The 27,141-nt window shown below is 35.1% G+C and overlaps 1 protein-coding gene across 2 annotated transcripts in view; it reads right to left on the bottom strand.

Moving 5' to 3' along the window:
- Positions 1 to 532: 532 nt before the first annotated feature.
- The window catches only part of Tmprss15 (transmembrane serine protease 15), a 101,389-nt gene continuing 74,780 nt past the window's right edge, over positions 533 to 27,141 (bottom strand). Inside the window, exons 19-25 of one of the 2 annotated variants that reach the window (XM_076943094.1) lie at positions 19,793 to 19,888; positions 16,140 to 16,189; positions 15,805 to 15,991; positions 8,336 to 8,517; positions 6,861 to 6,956; positions 3,338 to 3,477; positions 533 to 1,475 (exon numbers count right to left, since the gene is read on the bottom strand). In XM_076943094.1, coding sequence (XP_076799209.1) covers positions 1,320 to 1,475; positions 3,338 to 3,477; positions 6,861 to 6,956; positions 8,336 to 8,517; positions 15,805 to 15,991; positions 16,140 to 16,189; positions 19,793 to 19,888 — 907 coding nt within the window. In that variant the 3' untranslated portion in view covers positions 533 to 1,319. Of the gene's footprint in view, positions 1,476 to 3,337; positions 3,481 to 6,860; positions 6,957 to 8,335; positions 8,518 to 15,804; positions 15,992 to 16,139; positions 16,190 to 19,792; positions 19,889 to 27,141 lie in introns of both variants that reach the window. The other variant, XM_076943093.1, reaches the window with a different exon arrangement.

A 27,141-nucleotide genomic window follows, 5' to 3' on the forward strand; every position in this document is an offset into this window, starting at 1 on the left:
TAAGAAGGATCTTCCCAGAGACCCCTGATTGGTAATGCTAGTGCTTATGGGAACATCTAGTCCTCCACCATCTTGGTGAATCTTCTTTTATTGAAATGTCTTCCATGCTCTGCCTGTCTTTAGGTACAACATGATTGCCTCTCAACCTCTGCCCTGCATTTTCAGGGTCACTGTTCCCTGAAGACTTGTCTCCAGTGTCTCTTAAATGCATCGAATTGTAACTACTCTGTCTGAGTGTAGCTCAAGCTTCCTTCCTTCCACAGAGCAAATCAATACACTGGTGTCTTTTTATACAACTCATTTCAACCATATTCATTCTTGCATCAGGTGAATTCATGAAAAAAAAAATGAGTCGGTTTATTTTTGTGAAATATGTTTGTGTCTGTGTGAGCGTATATGTGTATGTACACATTTGTGATAAGTTAGTGTGGACTTCAGCAGATTCCATGTGATGAGCTGAACTGACCCTTGCAGTTACTCTGGAAATAATCCAAGAGATTAAAGGAGTGAAGCAAATTCATTTATTATGCATTTTTTGCCTGTAGAGGGCAACTCAGCTGTGTCCAAGCAAATTTTTCACATGTTCAGGATAGTCTATAAACTGTTCATTTTAAAACTGTTTTTTTTTTAAATTATTTTTTAGATTAAAAGTAAAACAGCTTGAATCAGTGTAAATATTATTTGTGGAGAATGAGGGTGTAATGTAGTTTATTTTTATGCTGATGCTAGATCAGGAGAGAGACTTTTGCATCTTTTGTTTACCTGGAAGAAAAACAGTTATGATGTGATTATGTCTGTGGTATGAGCTTACAATAAATGTACTTTTATGAGCATGAAAATATTATATTTAAATAGAAATGCATGTGAACGAAGAAACAGAAAAACAATGGTGACTCTAGTGGTAACACTAAATTGAAATCAGATGAGTTAGAACAGTTTATTTCAAACAATAACACACTTCAGGCAAACTACTTTATTTCACTTCTTCACCCATTTTTACTTACATGTATGGAAAGTGTCTTAAAATAATATCTCCTCACACAACAGAAAATGGTAAAAATTGATTCAAGACAAAGGTAATGATAATGTCTATAAGAAGAGTAATTGTTATTATGAAACCAAAATGCATTTTATGGTTACTTTATGTTGCAAAGAAATTTTAATTTATTGTTTTGTCTCTCTTCCCCATTCTAGCATTTAAATGATTTAACTAAAAATGTAAGTTTTTTTTCTTCTCATGAAACTCGGTTGCCATACTAGTTTGAATAAAAATGAAGAAAAAGACCTGCCCATCATTTATGTTTGGGTCAGGAACATGCCTAATGTAGAAAGCTGCGGATCCATTCTGTAAACTGTGAGACCCGGGCATATACCCCAGGACGATTAGGCAGCCCACACTGGACTCCAAATGATGTCACACCAACAAGAAACCATCTGTTGTTTTCTTGGCACATTAATGGTCCTCCGGAATCACCCTGAAGTGAAAAATCACAAAAGGAAAGTATGGGTACATGGTCAATCAGTATCAGTAAGTACAACATGCTAAGCTCACCAATCAAAAAATAATGTACAGAAATATGATTGATTGAGACTACTTGTAGTATATAAGAATATATTGTATACATTAATTAAAAACATGAAAGATCACTAACTTCTTTGAATGTGAAGGAGTATTGGCCATTTTTTTATGTAGCATAATGGTTCTCAATTTTTATTGCATATTATAATCCCCTGTAGGACACAGGAAAGCATTCATCATTGGGCCTCAATTTAATATTCCGATTTGCTGTTGTGTGATGGGTTCTAAAATTTGCAATGTAAACAAGTTCTGGGGAAAGTGATCTATTTGATGGACTCTAGGCCATGTTTTTTGATGCTACTGATAAAGAATGCAATTTCTGAATGGACAATGAGATGACACTTACTTTTCTTATCAATGAGAAGATATTTTATACCCTTTCTGATTGGCTCTGAATTCAGAAGACTACCTCCAATATGCAAAGGGATTTGGCAAGCCTGATTGAACAGATTTTTAAAGGCTAAAAAAGTAATTCAATGAACACAATCAAACAATGATATACTAAACATTTTAAATAATGTTATTATTTGATAGTGATGGCTATTCAACTATAACAACATTCTGTTGTATGAAATATTTCATACAATAGAATGTATGAAATATTTCATACAATAGAATGTATGAAATATTTCATACAATAGAATGTATGAAATATTTCATACAATAGAATGTATGTATGTAAGAAAAGAATATTAGGAATTCTTTTCTTGCTAATGAATAATATGCTTAGATTCTTTTGAAAGTCGGGGCAAACAAGATTTCACAGGTCTGGGATGAGTTACTTGCTTAATGTAACGCTAAGATCAACAGCATTAGTCATGATATTTTCTAGCTCATTTCTGAGGTGTCTGCCATGCAACCCCCATTAACTGTAATTGAAGTTGCATAGCTGATTTTCCTCTCTCAAAACATTCTATAAATCATACGTTAAGTGATAATGTATCTTATCCTTAACACATTGATTTATTTTATAAGGAAACTATAAAGATGTAGAGGTAAATTTTAAACGAGTATAAAGCCATTTGATTTATATAGACTCAAGGTGTTCATCAAAGCAGAATGAATATAAAAGCAATCTGAAAATTTAACATGACTTGAGACATTGACTTAAGTAGGGAGTATATCTTCAAATTTATCTTCTTGTCTGTTAAAAAGTATTGTCAAATTATGATATATACATTTTATTATATAAAACAAGTTGCCACATTTTAACACAGTATAACTATTTTCTCATGGTATAAATGGCTACTTTCCTTTTTTTTTTTTTTTTTGTTTGTTTGTTTGTTTTTCGAGACAGGGTTTCTCTGTGTAGCCCTGGCTGTCCTGGAACTCACTCTGTAGACCAGGCTGGCCTCTAACTCAGAAATCCGCCTGCCTCTGCCTCCCAAGTGCTGGGATTAAAGGCGTGCGCCACCACCGCCTGGTGGCTACTTTCACATCTGTAAATTATTCACTTGTTCTGTAGTAATTTTTAGTTTAATTTAGCAGTAGATGTGGATACATTAATATTTAATTAATTTTCAGACACTTAAGATATGCCAAATAATGTATTTAGTGAATCTTTACTGTTTGCTAATCAGTTTATATGTGGTATCTTTATTAACCCTCTCAATAAATGACAAGTAACTTGCCTAAAGTCACTCATTCTCAACATGAAAGGGTAATTGAGGATCCTTAGTGATTTAGTGATTTCCAGATTATGTTTAAACAAAGAAAATGCTATCTCAATGTATAAGATGACTACTGGCCTATATTTACCTGACAAGAATCTATTCCTCCTTCCTCATATCCTGCACATATCATAGTTTCAGTGATGTTGTATTCTGGCAGCTGTTGCTGGCACTTTTCATTGGATATAAGAGGAACATCAGCTTCTTTCAGCACATCAACTGTAGAATCTGCTAGACATGGGAAATGCAGACAGCCAGTCAGTAGTGATTAACAGGCATCCTTGAATGAAACACCATCCATCTGATTGATTTCAGCATTTTGCTCTCATTATCAAGTACTCTGTGGATATATAATGGAACTAACTACCAACCTTGCACTCTGAAGTACATAATAAACCCATCTGTGCACTGTGGCAAATGGATAGCATCTCTTTCTTTCTTTCGTAAGGGTTAGTGGGAATTGTGGATTGGACTAGGGTGGTCTTTAGGCATTTTCAGTGTTTTTAAAGAGGTACAGTATTGCTCACAGAAGTGAAGTCTGCCAGCACAAAGAGTTCATTCACGGAAATCAGCACCAGCTTGGATATCCAGAAAAGCTTTTTATTCAGCACCTGAGGAGGTGCTCCCTCCTGTATAAAGGCATTCAGCTCCTTTGTGGTTCTGCGTGTGGGAGCAGGTGCACACTGAGCAGAGGACAAAGCCCCGATGAACTGTGCTCTGCTCTGGGGAAGGGGGGAGGCCAATAATCTTGCCATCCCATGCAGGTGAAAAGAAAGGAAGTATATTTTAGCATTGTGTACTTGCATTTGTTTTGTATAACCACTCACTGGAAGTTTGAATCTCTCCTTACTAAACTACTATTCCTAAGAAACTTGAGAAGCAAGCAGATGTTAGTACCTCCAGAGAAGATCCATAAGCACTTCTTCGTGATTAGCAATTCTATTTGGTGTCACAAAAGAGGTAGAAACTTAACTGTAACTTATTATATCTGCCAGGTAGTGATGTAAAAATGTATGCAATCCTATTTTGTGCTATGCTTCACTTACACATTAAGAACATTACTATATTAAGAAAACAAACAAAGTGTGTGTTTGGTTATGTGTGGGATATAAGTGTAATTCACCACACACACACACACACACACACACACACACACACCCCTCAGTATAAGTTTATAAATGTGTAGCTATTTGTTATTTAGGGTAAATGTCTCAAATATGTTCTCTTTTCTTCTTGTGTCAAATGTGTCTACAATGGGTGACTTAAATATATAGGCACTATGATGTAAACAGAATTGGGGAGGGAATGTACAAATAGCTATTGACTCCATGATGCCAGCCAAGTAAACAACACACAGCCCACCACTGGCTCCTAAAATCTGTCAGATTGCAAGTCAAGAAAGCAAACACAGGAGACTGAAACCAAAAGGAAGGTTCAGCACCTCCCTATCATTTGCCCTGTGAACAACAAGGATGTGTGGTCAGAAGAAAAAAATACAATTAAAACAGAAACCTCTCTTTGTACTTGCCCCTGAATATAAAGTTTGTTTGAATAACTAACAGAGCTTTTTTGGAAAGGAAAGTATGAACAATGTCTGTATATTTATTATTTCTTTTTTTCAACATTCTTCTGTTTTTATTACCTTTAAGTTATGTGCATATGTGTGCCAAGTTGCACAAGAGCGCAGGTACCAGAAGACGGTATATTATACCCTAAACCTAGAGTTCATGGCAGTTAGTTATGAGCTAACTGCATTGGTGTGAACTCAGGTCATCTGCAAGAACAGTGTACACTCCACTGCTTGCTGACCCATCTCTGCAGCAGCATGTATTTATTTCTTTATATCAGTGTCCATGTGGATAACTGAGAAGACACACAGATATAAATATAAAGTGATATATGGCCAAAATATGGTTATTTTAAAGTATCAGCTCTCCAACTTTATCAGTTATCTCGTCATTTCTTCCTAGTGGAAAATATGCTTCCAAATACCGTTGATAATTAATTAATAAAATGTACTCATTGGATCAAAAAAATGGAATTTTATGAAATTGAATAAGTATAAATTATGAGACAAATTAATAAATTTCATGAAAACATGTAAAAAAGGATTGAAACATGTCTGGCCATTTCATTATAAATGATTTCTGATATTGTTTGCCTCTTCTGGCTCCACATGGCCTTTAGAGACATTTAATTCAATTAAACATATATTTTAGTAACAGTAAGTAAGCCACTCTTGCTCAGCTCCAAAAATATTACATGAAGTCAGGAGTCTTAAACCTTGTTAGCAGATAATTTGTTTTCTTATGTCTATATTGTGGCTAAAAATTGTGAGGTTTTTTTTTTTGAAATTTGAAAGATAAAACATCCATCTCACAGTCATTTTACTATTTAAGTTTCAAAGGTAATAAGTCATTACAATTCTCATTCTTTGCCTTGTGCCACAAAATATATAAATATATTTTGTAGACAGTGGCCATGAGATATTGTTAGCCAGATAGTGTGACTGTTTTAGAGAATTATACTGAGCTATCAAGCAGGTGAGCACTGGCCCCAAAACTTGATGCTTTCTTTAATAAGCAAGTTGATTTATTCAATTTTTTAAAGATTATTTTAGTATATTCATACATGTATACACAATTTCTTGGGTCATATTGACCCAACTCCTCTCTCATCCATTTTAAAAGTGAAGTAAAAAACAGAATGGAAACAATATGTTTGCATGTGACCATGTATGATGTCGTGTTGAAGTTTCATGTCACCATGTCTTATATGAACAAAGGCTGAAAAACCACTGAGCCATTACACACTTTTTATCCAAAGTATCTTTTCTTTTTTTTCTTTTAATTTTATTGGATATTTTATTTATTTACAATACAGACGTTATCCCCCTTTTCCATTTCCCCTCCCTAGAACCCCTATCCCATCCCCCTTCTTCCTTTATGCTTTTATACCATTTTGATTACATGCATGTATTAAGGTCAGTTCTAGGTTAAGGATCTAGCAACACAATAGATGCAAATAGTCAAGGAACAAGCGAGACAATAAACACAAATAGTCAAAGAACAAGCAAGGCATTAAACCCAATTATGTGAACATTCCCGTGATCACTGTTTCTAAGGGCTTATCAGGATGACCAAAGTATCGGAGCCTACTTCCCTGTCCTAGCCCAAGGTTGTTTTCATGTCTGAAGCCTACTTCTAAAGGATATTTTCAGAATGAGCATTTTGGTTCTGAGACTAAGCTTCTCCATTATCTTTGTGGATTTTATTTTAAATACATCTGAAGCAATTAGCTATCATGACTATAATATTTTGTGACTATAGAACTCAGGTGATTGCTTCAGACAAAAGTGTCTTTTGTTTTTGCCTAGCCTTAATGAATATTCAAAACTCTGTTCAAGATGTTGTAGCCCTGAAAAGGATCTGAGAATGTTTGGTGTTATTAAACAAACATAAACATGAATATAATCCTGACAGTTGTTTAGAAGATTCTGCAAATATAATAGACTAAAAGATGTATTTAAAATATTAAAATATCTACAGCAAATTTCAGTAGCACACATTTTTCTAGTAAACATTTTCTTATTTTCAAATGTGATAACTTACCATTTGTTTTATCATATCCCCAGCCAGCAATTGAACAAATTCTTCCCGGAATAAATATTTGAGTTTCTTCTGGTAAACAAATAGGCTGTATATAATCTGAAAACTCAAGCAAAATAAAATAAACAACAGAACAATAACAACAAACAAATACACACAGAGATACACAAAATGCCACTCTTGTTTCTAACAAATTAAAAAACAACTATTTCCAACACTTAATCTAAAATGATTGTATTTGATGTCATTATACTGGAACACCTCCAGATAATAAGGGACAAAGGCATTCAGAATCAGTGCTTACTTGTGTTTGATTTGATGGTATTGGTGGTCTCTTTGGATTCCTCTAGTTTATTCTCTAATTAATCTTTTTTTCCTGTCCCAAATGCCAAACTTCATCGTTTGTATTTGATTTTTAAATAGTCATGGTACTCATTTAAGAATAATTCCAATTTTGTAAAATGTTCAAAGTGCTATTTTAAATTTTTATTTATCTTCTTTATATGTGTATGTTTACACATATGCATGCATAGATATTATATATTTATAGATGTATATGTACAAGCATGTAAAATTTTAGTCATTTGCATGTTGAGGGCAGGGGACAACTCTATGGAGCTGGCTCTTTTTTGTCATCTTGAGGGATCCAGGATGAACTCAGATCATTCAGTCTGCAAGAAAGTGCCTCTGCCTACATTACTCTGCTTGTGGAAGCATTTTGCTGGCCTTTTTAATGTTCTTTCAAAATGTTAGTTAAGAAAAACATATTGGATAGTGATTTAAAATATTTTTTGACACATATAAGCATATTAAAACCACTTCCCCAACAGTTGTCCTACTTGCATCTTATGGGAGAGTCATGTTTGACCTTTCAGCATCAACTTACAAGTGATTAGATTTTTGGTGAGCATCTGGTGGCCACAGATGCAAGAAAAATACAGAAAAGAAGATGCCCCCAAAGTGTGCTGCTGCTAAGGACTGCAATGATCTGCTTTCCCATAATGCACATGTAGGTCAACTTCATAAAACTGGTTCTGGTGTTAAACATGAGTATAATCAGGATAATTGCTTTATAAGATTCCGCAAAACTGAATTAATTTCACAGAGGGTAGTAATGCCTCCATATCTGCTTGTGGGTAACATAGTTCATTAACCTGTTCTCTTTTCTCCTTGTGTCTTGTTTTGTACTGAGCTAGATGGATCCATGTTTCTATTGCAGGGCAAACAGAGGCAGCAGGAGCAGTTCCGGATGCTTCTCCATTAGAGAACTGTGAGAGCTCCCCAAAGCTAGATTTAAACACTATGATGAAAGAGATTTCACACATTTTTCTTTATACTTCAATTGCATTTACGTTGTAAAAATGTCTGCACAGAGTTGCCAATTTTTATGACTTTTCCCTGTACTGCTCCGGATGACATTTCAAGTCTCATTTTGGCCTGCTGTCAGCGGATGAGATGATTAGATGTAATTCTCTTACCTGTGTAATTTACTTTAAACTCAAGGTGCATCATAGCAATGTCATTGACCTTTCTTCGTCTGTCATAATGAGGGTTTATGACAATTTGATCGACCACCCGTCTTACTACTTGAGGAGAAGTCATATTTGATTGCATATGCAGGCCCAGGACTGCTGTCCACCTGGTTGGATCTAGATTTCTTCTGAAGGTTGTAATAAAAAGATAGTTTCAAGAAAAGTTCCTTTCGGAACAGAACTTTCCAGAAGACATCTAACACAAAAATTAGAGTTCTGCAGCATTTCCATTCTGTAGCATCCCTTGTTCCTCTGTGGAATGCTTTTGTTAAAGTATTATTATATTTTTCACTGGACATACTTAGGGATTGACATTTGATGTTTTGAGGCAGGCATGTATGATGTTGTAACATTTAAGTCAAGGTAAGTATATATGTTTTCTCTAACAGTTTCTTGTGGTAGAATTATTCAAAATGCTTTCATTTACCATTTTTGAAACAGATACTTCAGCACTGTTATCTGTAGCCACACTGCTCTACAATAGAACACTAACTTCTACTTTGTATCCCAGCCTTACATCCTGATTACCTTTCCTCCTACTCTTTTTAGTTTGTCCTCCCCAGCCTTTGCTAACCACTACTGTATTATTAGTTTCTTGAAGACCAACTTTTCTGGGTTCTGCATATGGCTCCATTTTAATACTCCTAATCAGATTACATAAGAAATTCAATAAATGCAATTATTCCTCTAGCCAGTTCCCTCACAAAAACTTTTTACATTATATTACTTACTTTCTTTTATATTGCTAGAAAAACACCATGACAAAGGCAACTTATACAAGAAAGAGTTTATGTGGCTTCTAGTTCCAGTGGGAGAGATAGAAAAGCCTTCATGGGTATTATTTCATCTGAAAAGAGGGAATTCTTTGTGTTTTCAAATTTTTCTTTCTTCACAGATTCTACATTTTAGCCAAAGTGGAATTGCTGGTCTGGGAATATAGCTCAATGATAGAACACTTGGCTAGCACATGCAAGTTCTTCCAATTAATCACATCTCTGAAAAGGGGGAGATAGAGGAAAAGAAAGAATAGAATGTAGTAAGAGTAGGGGAGAAAGTAGGAAGAAAGAATAGGTGATTAAATGATAGGAAGGAAGGAAGGAAAGAAGGGAGGAAGGAAGGAAGGGAGGAAAAGAGGGAGGAAAGAAGGAAGGAGGCAGAGGAAAAACAGATGCTTCTCTAATACAGAAGACAAACAGACAGGTTGTCATATGGATAGCAATTCCCAATCCTTTGGATGCTACCTGGATGAGGCTTCTTTGGGTGTATACATTGGCCGTGGTTCTGTTAAATTTTACTTCCATCTGTCAGATGTACTAAAAATGCTTATCTTAGAGTTGAAGAAAAAAGAGAAGCTTGGAAGGGAAGAGAGAAGCATACAATTCTCACCTGGTAACTTCTAAGGCGAGTATACTTCCTAAAAAAAATATTATTGCACCAAATGGATAAACCAATGTTATTCCCAACTAGTGCTGTTGTTTCAAGCATTGATGTTTTATGAAGTAAAACTAGCAAGAGAGTCATAGAAGAGCAACATGATAGTGAAATAGACATTAAAGTAATTAGGATTATGTGAGTGCATACTGAATCCATTCTCTACAATAAAAAATAGCACAAGAGCAGCCTCTGCAAATTTGTTTAAAACTCTGCTTTCTCCTAGGAAGGGTTTCTGGACTCTACAGTTACATTTTTCTAAATAAGATGAAAACCCCCAGAAGTATATATAGTCAATTATAATTTTATGGAGTAAAAATTAAAATGTTTCTGGAATGGAAATTGATATTAGAGTAAAAAGTCCTTTAAGAATTATCAAGAATGATTCAGAAAGTACAAAAACATCAGACTAAATTGAATAATATTGGCCAAGTTTCAGCAAATTTTGACTTCATGTAATAATTATCGCAATTACTCTAGTCAGCATAATAACTTGGTAGAAGGGCATGAATCTACAGTATGTATAAAAGATAAAAATTAAAGCATGAGAGAAGTGGTAGCACTATGAGAAGCGAGTAGACAACAAAGCATGCTCAGTTTCTAGTCTATGAGTAAGTCTAAGTACTGTGCAAGTACAGGAAAGCAAATTACAAGACACTAGGAGGAGCCAAAAATCATTATCATCTGCCTGTGTACTCTTCATAGAAACACAAGGAATCACCTCTGCACACCCACCTTTGTATAGCTTCCAGAATGGCCCATGTACTTATGATTTTCTTTGCTTAACAGCCTCGATAGGAGGGCTTTTACCTTGTCGTATTTTATCTTGTCTTGTCCTATTTGGCTGTCCTCTTTTAGAGGCCTGTTCTTTTCTGAAGAAGAATCAGAAGGGGAGTGGATCTGGAGGAGAGGGTAGGTGGGGGAGAGAGAGAAGTGCAGGAAGGGAAGATTGTGGTTGCATTGTATGGTATAAGAGAAGATCCCACCTCCATCTCGCTTTTATATCAAGCTCTAAGTGTTAGACTCAGGATTCTGCATTAGTCTTTTTTTACATCTACGTTTTCCTCTGTAGATGAGCTTATCCAGTGATGCCATGAGCTTAAATATCAACAGCATGTTATTATACTTTAATATTGCTTCTCTGGAGTTTAGACCCATATGTCAACTGGCCAATATTAATAGAGACCCACAGTCAGATATAATGTGAAAAGAAAGTCTAAATTGGAGGTCTCTGTCAGGACACTCCCCTAGGAGATCAGTGAATTCACAATGGAAGAAGGAAAAAAAGATTGCAGAAGTCAGAGGGATGGAAGACACCAGGAGATCATGATCACCTAAGCAGAGCCCACATGGGCCCATAGATACTAAGTTGGCAAGTATGGGGCCTGCACGGATATACACTAAGTCCTTTGTGTGTATGTTAGGGCTGTTAGCTTGGCGTTCTTGTGGGAGTCCTAACAGTGGGAGCAGATGCATCTCTGATTCTTTTGCCTGCTCTTGGACCTCTTATTCCCCCCTTTCAGTTTCCTTGTCCAGCCTCGATAGAAGGGCTTTTACCTTGTCATATTTTATCTTGTCTTGTCCTATTTGGCTGTCCTCTTTTAGAGGCCTGTTCTTTTCTGAAGAAGAATCAGAAGGGGAGTGGATCTGGAGGAGAGGGTAGGTGGGAGAGAGAGAGAAGTACAGGAAGGGAAGATTGTGGTTGCATTGTATGTTATGAGAGACTAATCTATTTTCAATAAAAAGATAGCTCAGAAATAGTATATAAATATAAGACATTTTATTTCCTCTCACTCCCTTTTTGTTCCCATTTCTCTCACTTCAATCTTGTAGTGATGTCAAGCCCATACTGTTACACATGGTTCCCTTAATTCTTCCTTGTGTCTTTTTACTTGTGTGTTATTATTACTGTATTAATTTCCATCATCCTCAGCTGCGACCCTAGGCCTACCATCATCAATTCCTATTTTTTTTTTACAGTGTCACTTTGTTTAGCAACTTCATCCCCACACATCAGCCTCATTAGATAACCTCTGTTAGATATTTAGAGAGCTATTAGATAGCCTTCTAAAGGGCTGTTCATCTCATTTTGTATGGCCTAAGATTCATCATTTATACTGTACTTCAATATCCCGTGTTATTCCTGTTTCTTTAAGAGCCAAACCAAGTGTAGCAAGAATTCTTGAGATTTCTAAAGTAGGCCTATAACACTGTTACACCAGAGTATCTTTGTTCCCAGGCAGATATATAATCATAGTATTTGTCCATGACTTCTTTAGTTGTTCCTTCAAATAGATCAGTGAAGCTCTCTTGTGCTGATCTAGTACATCCATAATTCCGCCTGTGCTGGTGATATGCATCTTTAGTGCACACACCATTCTCTGAAACATTTATTTGGATGTTTTATTTTTAATATTTAGAGTAAGTACTACTGGAACAAGAGTTTTCTTTGTCCATGCAGCACTAGCATGCCCAAATATTTGCAAAATGCTTAGAGCAGGGTGAATTCTTAGCAAATATCACTTTCCTGGATGAACATCTAAAAAGCAGAATGCAAGGAAATACTTGAAAAGACTGAGTCACTCCTATCCTCCAATTATATCTAAAGCCATATAAGCACAAATGTTTTCCCAAACTAAGGAAGCATAAGATTTATCCATGAATTCAAGATGGTAGATGTTCTCAGCATAGAGACAACTTCCTTGATCTGATACAGAAGTGAGGGGGGAAATAAAACTTCAGAGAAGTCTAATAACTGCAAGATATCTCTTACAAAAACATACAATTAAAGGATGTGTTGGGAAAGTGTCAAGTATAGATTTTGAACAGATAAGTTTAGAAGAGCGGACCACTTCCTGTGCTGGGTAAAAGTGCCCAGCTAAGGTTGTATAAAACCTAACATATTTGTGTAGTGTTAATTCAACATGTATCTTGATCATGATTTTTCTTTCACTAAGAAATTATTTTTACTGATAAAATTAGTGAATAAAATAAAAATTGGTAGTATCAGTTTATTATTCTGTTAGAATATTTTAGTATAAATCACTAAAATAATTGGCAAAACTTCATGTCACCAAGCAGTATACAAGAAAATTAGTAAGAGAAATAATTTCTATTAAATGAGTGAAGATAGTAAAATGCAAATATTTCAGGACAGTTCTGAATTTTATGATTCTAGTACATATCACCTTTACTCATTGGGTTCAAACTGAGTGTAGATGAAGACATTTTGGGCTCTTTCTGATTGAACGTCTGCTTATAATAGATGGGACTGCCTTTTTACCCATTCGTGTATTTGTGGTTTAAATATATATTATATTGCTATCACTGACCTATAAAAAGTCCATCCATAGAATAGATAATTGAAAGATGCCACTAGTAATGCTCTAGGCCTATGCAACACATAAAAATCATTTCTTTTGTAAGGATGTCAAACAGAAATTCACCAAACCTGGGGCTAATAAAGCAATATGCTGACTAATACCTACCAATGTGCAACATTAAAGACAAAATCTTTAGCTAAAATTTTCATTTATAATAGGTATGTTACAGATAAAATATGATGGAGATCACCACCTTGTAACTTGCTCAAAAGAATGAGTATAGGAAAAGAATGAAGATACTTAGCACAGATAAGAGACAAATGCCTGCTAAAGTTATCTGTTTCTATGGTGTGTTGGGAAACAGGTGAAATATAATTGTCAGAAGACAGCAGGGTCAAGGGAAGTACTTTTACTATAAGTGATGCTATTAGTTAGTTACCTTAATATTCCACCAATGTATAGCATCAGAGAACTATAGGGACAGACAGAGTAATAGCTTGGATATAATCTTCCATTTGTCCAAGATCTGTGAGTCTGCTTTTTGAGTTTGTCCTTATTACCGAGCTGCTGGCATCTTGATGCAGGTGGAATCAATCATGTTCACGCTTTCTACATATCTTCCTATCGTCCCCGAAAGTGTCTGAAAATTTGGTTGCATACACCCAGAAACTCCTATTGTTCTTATTGGAAGGAGAGCTTAATTACTCTAACCTGATTATGTAAATCTGGCTCTTCCAAGCCTGAGCCCACAGTTCCTTCTCAGAGTCTCTTGCTGCTGTAGGGAGACTTACCCTAATCCTCCTAGATAAAATTATGGGAGACAACGTTAACTTGGCTCTTAGATGCAGGTTATCAATTCTATATCAGGTTCCTGTACATCTTAGGAGGAATCTTTCTTTTATGATGCCATCGAGAATTGTCAATAGGCAACTAAAGACTTGACACTTCTTGTGTTGAAATAAATGAACTGTTTTTTGGGCCCCACACATTTATTTTCTTCTTTCTTGCTCATCTTTCTCACTTACTCCATTTTCCTCTATGACACTGCATTAAGACTGATTACTTTTAAAGAGGTGAGATAAATCCTAGAATTAGGCATGAATTTTGCTCTTTCTTGTTACAAAGCAAAGCTGTATGTGGAAATTAGTTCTAAAATTTAGCTATATGTAGAATTAACATAGACACAAACCTGAGAATTAAGCCATTACAAGGTACTTAACACAAACTTTAAAGCACAATGTGTTTGTAACTTGAAGGTTCTTTATGAGTTTTTTTTATAGTGATACTGTGCTAACAGTAAATATTGACCTAACTGAGTGATAACAAAAATTATGCAATAACATGAATTCTACATTTTTAAATGTTTAGATTCTGACTAGATAAAAATGTCAATCTTTCTGTATTAAGATATATAATGGTTGATATAATGAATGATTGATATATTTTACTAGAAATTTCTACATAATTTTATAGAAAATTATTGAAAAGTTTATGTCATAAACTGAAATAATGTATCTTGATAGTGCTTGGGGCTATACAAAATGAGATGTTCTTTTGTGTCAGATGAGATGACCTTGTTTGCTAAAGGATCCCTTGCTGAGGTCGGAAATCATTTTCTGTAGGCTTTAAGAGAAAATAGCCCAGGACCCATGGTGATGACTATAAATTGCTCAGTCAAGTGGGAAAGGATGTTAGAGTTAGAAGGAAATATTAAAGCCACGTAGTGAGGGCAGAGACTTTAGGCATAAGAAGCAAAGAACTTTCATATGAGGTAGCCAAGAGGTCCTGAGAAGAGGCAGGTTCTAATATTAAGGTCACCATGGTAAATGGCTAGCTAGATTTCCTGAGACCACCATCCAAATTTCCCAAGAAACACATCTGAGTGCCCCTTTAAAAAATACATCCTTGTTTATAATGCAGGCCACTGAAACGTCTTCTCAAAGGAAGCCTTTGTCCTTTTCAGGAAAGAGATCTCAAACTAGCTTGTAGACAAGGTGGTAACCAGCTTTATCCAAGAAAAATTACGCATACCTTTGGTAGCTGCAAGTACAAAGAGAGCTTAAAATAATTAGCAGCACTTTGCACTCCTGTGAGGTAACTAGCCAGGTAACTAATATCTAGCAGACAGTCATAACTAACAAAAGTGGAGACCCATGGACAGATGGTGGGGGAGGGGTTTGTAAAACATTCCTTATGGGGGGAATAGTCCATGTATAATACATGATCACTTCCGTGGTTGTGTAGGGGAATATACACAGAGCATATGGGCTGAGAGTTGATTTAGTCTCTGACAGGCCACAGAACCAATATATTGTATAACAATTACCTCAACCTTTGTTGTGTTCGTGCTATAGTTCAATAAAAACTCATAGATTATGTCAAGGGCTTTTTCTTCTCATTGGACGCCCCTCAGTTCCCTGACTTTTGAAAGTTTTTCTCATGTTTTCTTAATTTATTAGATCTACTCCAATATCCCTTAAAACGTGCACTGTGCTGTGCTTACTCATAAGTAGATATACATATGATATCTTTATTAGCATGAGAAAGGGAACACAAAACCACTGTCCCAAGTCAATAGTTAGTAGTGGTGAACTTTTGACTCACCCTGGTTCTTGAGTCATGACTAACTGACATTTAGTCAGAAGTCACCTTCGAACTCACCTATACACACAGTGTGCAGCAGACACCAGCCAGTCACTGCTGACGAGAGATGCACCGCAGAGCAGCCTGTCTGTAAACCTGTCTCTGTGATACAAAGCCACAATCCAGGGCCATGCCCCTGCCTGGGCGTTACTTCCACCAACGATCTTTGGGCCGACTTTCTGAGTCACCATTTTTTCTCCACATGCTAACAAAATAATTGAAGAAAGGATATACCTTAGTTTTCAATAACTTACTTGGTCGTGAAAATTGAAGTGATAACAAGATAGCTTCAAGTGACATAAAATTCTGTCTGGAATTTTAAATTGAAGGCTTAAAGGGAGACAAACACTTACCTTTATGGTTACATTGCAAGAGGATCAAGGAAGCTTGGGAGCATTGTAGACTATAACAGAAAAGAAGCTTTTATTAGTCACACAGACATTTAAATCTATGTACCAGATATGAAATTCAGAAGAGTTGAAATCCACAGAAGAAAATGGTGGTCAAATAGGGCTGTGTTTGTATTCTTCTTCCCACTTAATCTCATGGGATTTTAGGAACATTATCCAGCACCAGGATGGGTGCAATAGAATGCAATGTCTTGGGACTTCATGAAGATTATGAGAAACATTTGCTTTGGAAATTTTTTTATCACGAATTATTTTGATTATAGCAAACTTGGATTTCACTACTTTCTTATTCCTAGGGAATATGTTTCAATTACTCTAGTCTATATTTAAAACCACTTATAGTGCTAGAGTCTGTGTTCAACATAGTCTCCTTTAATGAAGTACCTGTGACAGATTATGGTTGTAATCCTGAATTTTGGGCTTTGGTGATGAGAGTAATGCAAATTGATTATTTTTCTTCTCCACTTTTTTTTTGGTGGATAGATAACACATGGTTATGACAGGCTGTAATTTTTTAGCAATATTAGCATATGACTTTTCTTTCTCTTCTTATTAGCTAGAAAACTTTTACTTAAAGAAACACAGTATTTATTTACGCTAGGCTACTACTGTGCAAAACATGGCCTACTTGTAGAAAAGCACTGAACACCTCTAGTAATCTTGGGAATTAAACTAATTTCTGAAGAATTAATAGAAAGGTAACACGTGCCTTGTTCATGCCACAGAAAGAGACAGTTCATTCCGGACAAAGTGCTACCTAGATTGGCAATAACCGAAGCTAACCAACTGCTAATGTATGGATTTACCCTTTAATAATTTTAGACTATGGTTGGCCATTTGGTGACAGAAGTAGTAGAAAAGACTACAACTGTAGGAAAGACTACTACTGTAAGACTGTAAGGAAAAGAAGAACTGATGAAAGCCAGTCTCCAGTCTCATCAACTTCAGGGCTGTTCAGTGATGAACCTCTCTGTGAGTCTGTGAAATTCATTCTGGAAAGTAAATGAGAGAACTGCAGCTTTCTCTTATAAAAGAGGCAAACGTGTTCATGGAGACTATAAATTAATGACTACTCATGAACTGCTGAAATCACATCACCCATAATTTTGAAATTTGGTTTTCCCAAAGTCAATAAAACCTTACACTAAAAAACAAAATTGTTTACGAGGTGTTATACAATTCTACCAGCAGAGGGCAATGTTACACCAGGAATCATAACACTGCCTCTATTCTGTCTTTGAGGATCTCCCACACATTAAATATTTATATACGTGTGCCCACACATAGAATTAAATGCTTTACACTTATGTACTTACTTAAATGAGGTGTGCATTTTGCATAAGTACTCTTGTCTCGGGAAAGGATAAAAGGAAAAACACAAAACAATGCTATGTGCTCACTAAAATCAATTCAATATTTTTCGAACATGCATAGTGAAGCTTATTTAAAAGAACATATGACTACATTCTATTATCAATATTCTCTTTTAATATATAATACAACTTCAATAGAAATATAAGAAAATGTACTTTGTTAACGATCAGTATTTCTATATGTTTCTATATAAGAGGACTCAAAAATCCCAATTAACTTTCCTTTTTCTGCCCACGTGTGTTCAAATAAAAAGTACCTTACAGGATGTATTATAGGATACTTTCAAGTCTCACAAAAATGCTTTTCACATTTACAGTACTCATCGGTAAAAATCCATATTCAGAATGGCTTCTAGGACATTGTTACTGGCCTTAGAAAGAGCAAACAATGTTTAAATGTTTTTAATCAAACACAGAATCAATTAATAGTTCATTACTATTTAACAGGAAATTTCACATTTTCTCTGATAACTTCTTCTTTATTTTTCTTACAACTTTCAGAACAAGAATACTCTCAGAAGCACTATTTTTCCACATTATACTAAATGTCATAACTATATAGCATTAATTAACTAAGAGACTAAATAAATCAATATGTCTCAATTTTGCCAGCACAGTATAATATGGCCAATTAAGGAAAGAATTAAAGACATTTAGCTAATTGGCTTTTTTGGTGTAAAGAAATGTAAATGATGCATTTATATAAAGTCTTTTTTCAAATATCATGAATGTAAGTATTAAAAAGGCCCTAATATCAGTTGAAATTGTCACCTGGCCCCCTACACCTTGTAGCAGATGCGCAGCTGGGTCCTCATGTGGGTCCCCTAACAACTGAAGCAGGCACTGTCTCTGACTTGTTGCCTGGCCCTGGATCCCCTTCCTCTGGTTGAACTACCTTGCTTTGCAGTGGGAGAGAATGCACTTAGTCCTGCTACAATTTGATCTGCTAGGGTGTGCTGGTACCCAGGTGTGTGTGGGGCCTCCCTTTCTCCTCAAAAAAGGGAGGGGCAGTGGGGGGGGGAGAGGCTTGTGAGAATGGGACTGGAAAAGAGGAGGAAGGGGGCAGCAGTCAAGATGTAATGTGAATAAAAATTAAGAAAAAAGAAAAAAAATGGAATAGTAAGTTTCTTCTCTGAAAGAGGCATTCAATGAATTTGAATGGCTTTAAACTATTTTTCTCTTTCTTACTAATATTTACATCTAGGGTAACAGAATAGGTAGAATTTTCAACATACTGGAGAACCATGAGTTTCAGAATGCCTTATTAGAAAGGAAATTGGGAAACCTGTGTGAGAACTTTCAGGTGGTTTGGCTCAAACCCACTGAGACTCATACTAGTCAACACTGATAGAAAACACTAAACCCCTAGGTTCTTTCATTGACACTAAATGTAGTCCTGACAAACTTGTTTTCTTGCTTGAGCTTTTGGGAGTGCTAACTTTCATGAGTCATGGGACAACCTGGTGGTGTTTTAACACCAAGTCTGTCAAACGAAGTGTGCTGGTAAGAGCATGCTAATTTTTAGGGTGCATTTTGAGGCTTCCTTGCAGTCATTTCTCATCCAGAGTTTGTCTGTATTGGAATTATGAGATTTAGAGGCCAATTTCATCAATTTCAAACAAAAATCATACCTAAATAGGAGAATTTACATAATTTACTATGACAGACATACTTCTGAATAGAGGAAAGATGCTCTTTTTTAATACTCCCCAAAAAGGGTATAAGAGAATATCCAACTTAAAATAACAAAAAGAAATAATACAGGACTACTTATATTATTTTAAAATTATACTCATATTTATTTGCTAAGAAAGATAATATTTAATATTTAATTCTCACGTAACCCCTTGTCTTTGATGGCTGTCCGTTGTGCATTTATTCTACTTATTCTAAGATTTACAATTTATTTTCATGATATTTAGAGATTTAGAATATGAGAATAAGAGTGGTATTATGGTATATCATCTTTTTTTTTTCTGTATGCCAGAACATTAATGACTCATAATTCATTAGAATGTCTTATACAAATTAAGATCAAAAAATAGTATCAGAAATAAAAAACCCAGATGTTGTTTGACATTAGACAAATAAAAGAAATTGAACTATTTTTATGTGTGTGGTCAGTATGTAGTGCCACGGACATATTATTGGCTTCAAATATTTTTTATCTAGTCCTATGTTCCAAAAATAAAAAATAAAAAAATAAAGCATGTTGGTACCCACCTAGGTGTTAGTAACAAGCTTCCATTAGGGGCTTTGTTTAATCTCACAAATGGTCCACTTCCAGTAGACAATATTGGCATTGACGAGTTTGCACTCCTATGGTAGGATAAATGACATATGAACAGGAGATAAAATTACCAACAGTAATATGTTACATATTATTATGTAATAATATGTTAAATTATTTAATGATACATAATTTGAAGTAAATTATGTTATTACTTGGAAGAAGAGGAAGGAGAGGAAACCATGGCCAGGATATATTGTTTAAGAGAAGAATCTATTTTCAATGTATAATATCAAACACTATTATAGATTATTAGCAAAATTATTTCTAATGACATTGAATATAGACAGTTTTTGTAAAATGTCTTTAGTACTTGTTTGACTATCCTACATTATATTACAACGTCACTACACATTTCTCCTGAGGATCTGATTTCTGTTATGTTATTTTTTTTTCTTTTCGGTGTTATTCAGTGGATGTGAATAGTTTAATGGATCAGCTCGTATAAAATTTGAATTAAATTTGTATGAGAAAATTAAATACAGTGCTCATGATTTAAACCTTTCTTTCACCAGATATAATTCATCTTTCAAGAAAATCAAATCGCCTAAGATCTTCATAGAGAAATAAGATTTTCAGTTTAGCTTTCTAATTTTCTCTTTGTTTTTGATATCTCATTACATTTAAAGTCAAAGCAGTCCTAAATCTAAGGTAGAAGACATGTGGTTGCTCTGAGGGCCTCTGTAGCCTCGATCTGCAGTTGCCAACTGGTAAGACACCACAGGATGTCAAAGGACACCGTCATGTAAAACGGCATCAAATCCTGTAGGCTACAACGTGTGGTATCTGCAACCTCTGCTGCGAGGCTTAGTGAAAGTTTCTCTTAATTAATTTTACTTGTATGTTAAAATTTAGCTAGACAGTTAAATTTCAGTCTCGATCTTTTTTATTAGTTCTTTTATTCAATCAATATTTTAGTGTTAAGATAAAACTATGTCTTTAAATTTGAAAGTCAGTGGGTAGAACATGGAAATGGAAAGAGTGATGGTTAAAAATGATACAAGATGCACGTGGAAAACCACCAGCAGTCAAAATAACAAAAATAATAATAAAATCATCCTCCTCCTCCTCTTCATCCTCCTCCTCCTCTTCATCATCTTTGCCTCTGGATTCTGAATATATTGATTTTACTGTTATCTATAGTTGTTAGGAGACAAGGTGGTCTCTTTCTCCTGAAATACCATGTTGAGACTTCTTGTTGCCTCTTCAGAATATTTGATGTCTCCCCTGGATAATAGCAAACAGTAACAGTGTGTTTGGATACACAGGAAATGTGCCAGGGGCATCCACCAGAATTCTTATAATTAATGAAAAGAGAAAAAATGTCCAAAGGGTAGCTCCTCTTCTTTCCAAAGCCTTCAGCAGTCTTAACATTTATTTGGTGCCTTCCCGCCACTGAACAGGAAGATGGGAAAATAGATGCTCTGTCTAATGTTTCGATATTTGGTATATTTCACTTTCATTTGATAAGCAGATAAATGTAATGAAAGAACACAACGTCATTAATCTTCCTTTAATAAAATATCAAATAGATTTACCGAAACAAAGACAAATCTTGCTATTGTTATTTTTGGATTTTATAACATTTTCTCCAACCACATGAGCAGTGGCATTATTTCATTTAAATAGCTATATGTAATGTATTTGCTGAAGCTTAAGACAAAAGGGCAGAAGTGGATGTAGAACGTTAGGGATGCTTGCGTCACCCAAACCTTTGCAGATATAAAATAGCTACAGGTGAAGACCCATGCACTTTTGCAAACGTAGATCAAGAGCTCTAAATTTTGCCAATGTGTGGCTTCTGGTGGATAGCATCACATCAATACTTCCCGAATGTAGAGTCTGTATGTGTTCATGTTGGCTTCAGTACTGGAACGGCTTAGTCTACTTCATGGTGGCAGGGTAAAGTCCATGGTGATAATTACTCTCTGATTTCTTTAGACAGCTTTCTTCTTTTGTTTACTCAAGTTACAGTTCCTTATTCTGCCTACGGTTTGCTACCTATGAGCGTTTGTCTAAGCAGTTCTCTCTATGTCTCTTATCTTTCAGGAGACATTGTCACGGTGTTTTGTCAACAGTAGCAGCTGCCACTCCAGAAAAGTAAAGATTAAAACTATAAATTACCCAGAACCATTTTAGATCAATGGGATCAGAAAGTCAGGTTGCCGGCCCAGCATGCTGCTGTAAGAAACCTTTCAAATGATCCTAATATTTACTATAGAAAGGTAACCAGGTCATAGGGAAATCTAAGCTCTGTTTATTAAAGTAGTATAAAGTTCTGTCTTTTTGCTTCCAACTTGATTTTTTTAACTATTTGAATTTGTTTTAGTTAATGCATAAAATGGAGAACACCAAGACTTCTTCATTAAAATGTACTACAGGCATTTGCATATTAGACAATTCAATTTCCCTGCCCTTTCCCTGCTCCTTTGAAATTTCTTTAAGATAGGACTTGGAAAGGCCTGTCAGTATCTGTAGAAATCCATATAAAAATAGAAAATATTAAATTATAATTTTTATAAATATTTTAGTCTACTCCACTTATTTCATATCTGCTATTGGTGATATGTGGTGAGACTGTGCTTAATGACTTTAACACATGTTTTCTGAATGAAAAGGAAGGCTAGAAAATGACCTTTAAGAATAATAGAAACATATTCTTCCCTTAGGGATCTCAAAAATGATGTTCCCTGGTGGTGTTGGTACTGCCTAGAGAAGTAGTAGAGATTTTTTATTTTCATAGAAAAAGAACACATATTATTTCTTTCTATGTGATTCAGATGGAAAGAAAATAAACAAAGTACATTTAATTATGTAGTTATATGGACAGAGTCTTGCTATGCATCCAAGGTTGATATTAGTCTCATTATCCATCCTAGTTAACCTTGGGCTTTCAATACTCCTGTTGAGTATTGGATTGAGTCTTGAGTGCTAGGATTGCAGAGACTCTGCATCATACCATCTTTAGTTTGCTTAGAAAACAATATGCCTTTTCAACAAAAATCTATAAAATATTCACATGCACACACTTTCATGTTTAATATTGACATCACAATCCTAAAAGTATTCTACAAAGTTTTCTGATTTATCTTTTTATTTCCATTTGGGAACTTAATTAGAAGTAGACTGTGTGGATTTAAAATCTTGCCAACTCAATTTTACCCTTTCTCCCTTGAAATAATTTATTTAAGTCTGATTCACAGTAAATAGAATACAAAGCAACAAAAGTTTAAGGGACACTATTGATTAACACAGGACAAAATAGTAAACAATACATGAAAAATAAGAGATTAGCAACTCTATGTGATGTCATTCTTAATTTTTGAAAAAAATTTCTCATAGTGTACTAAATCGAATCAAGACAACCAGTATAGTACATTATTTTTGTTACATCACAGAGAAACAATCTTTGATGATTGCAAGTAGTTACAAAAAGGTTGTAATGATTTCCGGATATATTTATTTTGCGAACTCCAGTGTCCATTCCCACAAGTGTCTGAAATGACTAGAGATTTAGTATCACAAAGTTCACCATAAAGCTTTACCCTGTTTACATAGTAGTGTCTCCTAGCAACCTATTTCCAAACCATTATTATAAATTTTATAGCTTATATACCCTTAAAGGGCTCTCCTGACTTCAGGGAAAATCTATTCTATATGAGACAGGAAGCATATACATACAAACATTATTACTTTTTAGGTCACAGATGGAGTGTAAAAATATACTTATAATGGAATTCTAGGGAGAGAAAAAGAGGATACCCTTAGGCTTCTTCGATGGTATTCAGTCTTAAGGCAGTCTTCTTGGTCCCTGCTTAGGTTGCCTCTCTTTTGTCTTGCTACTCAGACTGCATTTGCTGAGATAAGGATTCTTCCCTGCAGCAAGAGCTTAGGTAGAGATGTTTTAAGCCTTTGGACACAGTAAAGCTGAAGCAGTAATAATGCAAGCTGCAAATCGTGCAGCCCAGCCCGACACTGTAGCTCATTTCACAGCCCAAAAGGTTTAAGCAATGAATAGAGCCAGGTGGGATTAAGCTAAAAAGGCTTTTGGAGAATGAAGGGCTTTCTCTTCTGATTGGAGAGTAAGAAGGGGATTGATTTGGCAGGACAGAGTTCAGGAGTTTTATAGACAGGGGATTGGTGGGTAGAAGAGAGTCAGAAACAAAGTATCCCACTCTGACAGTCTCAACTGTGGGCAGTTATGAAACACCATGTGTGACCCGGACGTATTTTAATTGCAATCTCATTCATTTGCTACATTTATAGCAACAGACCTAACCCTCACCTAAGAAAACTTTTCAAGAGTAGGTAAACGTATTGAATTTTTAGATTTTTTCTGACCTCAGGTCTTTAAGGTTTGCGACCCATGCATAGAAGCAAAGAAAGGTCAATAGAAAAGTTATCTTGACCCAATCAATCCCTTCTTTGTGCAAGATACCATACTCACAGAAAGAGAGAAATCAATGGGCCAATCTTGTCGTTGCTTTCTGTTATCTTACAGACATAATAGTGTTTGTAAGAAAACAAACTGCTGGCTCTTCAACTAAGAATGTGTGGTGCTGAGTGATGATGCTTTCAGGAGCTTGTCAAGAAGGCAGCATCCTCCATGGACACTATCTTGAGTACTTTGTGCAGCATGGATCTCCTTCAACTTTATTCTCTCAAGTGTGACCAGTTTTATTTTATTTAAATTTATTTATTTATATCTTTATTTATTGTGCACATATTTGTGGGGATGCATGTGTTTATGTGTGCATGCATGCGTGCACACATGCATATGTCTAAGCCAGACTACTGATGTACACCTAGGCAAATCATACTGTTTTAGTTCTTGAGTTATAACTTGTTGGCATTCCTTGCCTGTGTCCATTGACCAGCCCCAAAAGGTAATGATTGACCAGAAATGAATGTTGGGAAACTATCAAGCTATTGCAACTCATTAGCTCCTCATTTATTTTTAATTAAGGCATCATTAATTTTAAATCAGGGGAACATGGGTGTGAATTGTATGTCAGAGCATGTAGTAACATGCTCTTAGTAAAGGGTAACAGTTACTGAAATTATTTAAGTAGCCGTTTTAGTAGAGTCTAAGCTGACTGATTCAGCTACTGACTAAATTGCTCTGCTTAACCCCAAATTAACTCTGGCGATCTGTTCTGATCTTCTGCCTGCATCTCATTCTCTGTCTCTTTCTGTCTTCATCTGCAACTTGTCTGTAAAACGGTTCTGGTAAAAACTGCCTTCCCCCATCTCTCCCCTCCTCTCTCTTTCTCTCTCTCTTTCTCTCTCATTCTGTGTGTGTGTTTACAGTTGTGTTGAATTAAAGCTTTGATTACATAGTTGATAATTACATAATTATCAGGAAACTGATAAAAAAAAAAAGTACATACAGGAACCAGAATGATGTCTATCAACTTATCAAGCCAGTATAAGATTTTAATTTCAGGTTTTCAGTACCTCATGCCAAATTGAGGAAATAAAATAAATGTGTGTTTGCATGGAGTCATTCATTTTATTTTTGAGATTATAATATAATTATTACATTTCTTCCTTCCCTTTCTTCCAGTTAATTATGGTAACTGCATTTGAAAGACAAAAGTCATCCTCTGCTTCAGGTTTACAAACACCTTGAGGTAGAAGAACACTGATATAAGTCTATTTTCTTGTCCAGCTTAGAGAATGAGAGGATAAAAACAAAAACAAAACACAAAACAAAACAAAACAAAAAAAACACTAATCTGATATGTAGATATATTGCACAGGACTCTTAGGAGAGTTAACAACCCCTCCCAATGTCTAATTGGGAAATAAATGACTGGCTCTATTTCCCACTAATATTTGCTAAATATTAATTTTAATGATTTTACCAGGTAAATCTCATGTGCATGGACTGGGACAAAACTTTGGATCTCCTTCTTAGAAAAAAACGACAGAGAACTCACCATTCACTTCAGCATTACTCTCACATCAATGTAAAAACAAAGCAAATCAATCGAACAACAACAACAACAAAGAAACCAACCAAATAAAACTTTCTTACTTTCATCAAAGACATAAAAATGTTATTCAAAGTCCTTTTTACTTATGGATGCTATAAATGAAATGGAATTAAAATGTTTAATACGAAGGAGTAAAGGCTCATGAAATCTTCCTCATGGGATTTTTTTTTTTCAAATCCATGGAGAATTCCAGTTCTTACACAATCTGTATAAATAAACTTGAGAGAATACAGCCCGTGCTTAATAAATGGGATCCCAAATTAGTTCGCGCTGTACCAAACACATCTTTTAAACACATTAAGGTTTTTTTTTTTGTCTATTTCCATATGCCAGTCTAGACAACTCTAATGCTGTAATGTCCTTTCAGTTATTAAAGCACTATGGAGACTAATAAGCATGGATAAGAACAAAGATTAACATCTTTGAACAAATTACCTGTATCATTTCAGAAGAAAGCAAGTACCTGGCCTTTCTCAAAAATAATGTATCTAAGGCAATGGACTGAGTCACTTATTTTCTATACTGAAGGACCCTGTCTCTTGATCTCCATGTCTCACAGCAAGAACTGCAATCCATAGAAAATGAGGTCAATGGAACAGACAGTAGAGTCTGTCTGGGGATGAGATAACACGTAAGTAAGAGGACTCAGTGTTATAGAATTGATTTATATTCACTCAACTCAGACTAGTCCCTGGAAAGCCTTTGCCAATGGGGTCTGAATGAGTTCAAGTCTCCTCTACCACATTTTAAAATAGTATACAGTAATTTTCTGTTGACATGTTTATCCCTACCATATAAATATGTAAAACCAAATCATAATGTATTCATTCACAGACCTGATTTAATACCATCACTAATTCTTTTATTTCTGAATCAGGAATAATCCCAATATACTTACAAAGTTTAATTGCACTAAAGACACATACATTCATTCTAGTACATTCTATTTTGCATCTGTGAAAGAAAATCACTTCATCTCAGATACTTAACTCAAATTAATTAAACATTTTTTTGGTTTTTCACCTTTGAAATTATAATATAATTGCAACATCTATCCCCTCTTCCATCCATTCTAACCTCTTTAAATAACCACTGTTCTCTTTCAAATTCATGATCTCTTTTTTTATTGTTAATACATAGATATACATATATTTATGTTCATGTGCATATATACATACATACATTTATATGTATATCAAACTGAGATGTTGATCAATTTGATTTTCATAAACAAAAGTCTAGGTATTACTAATTAGACTTGATGGGCTCACAAGAACAAAAGA

The sequence above is a fragment of the Arvicanthis niloticus genome, chromosome 12 (genome assembly GCF_011762505.2).
Source record: "Arvicanthis niloticus isolate mArvNil1 chromosome 12, mArvNil1.pat.X, whole genome shotgun sequence".
Lineage (NCBI taxonomy): Eukaryota > Metazoa > Chordata > Mammalia > Rodentia > Muridae > Arvicanthis > Arvicanthis niloticus.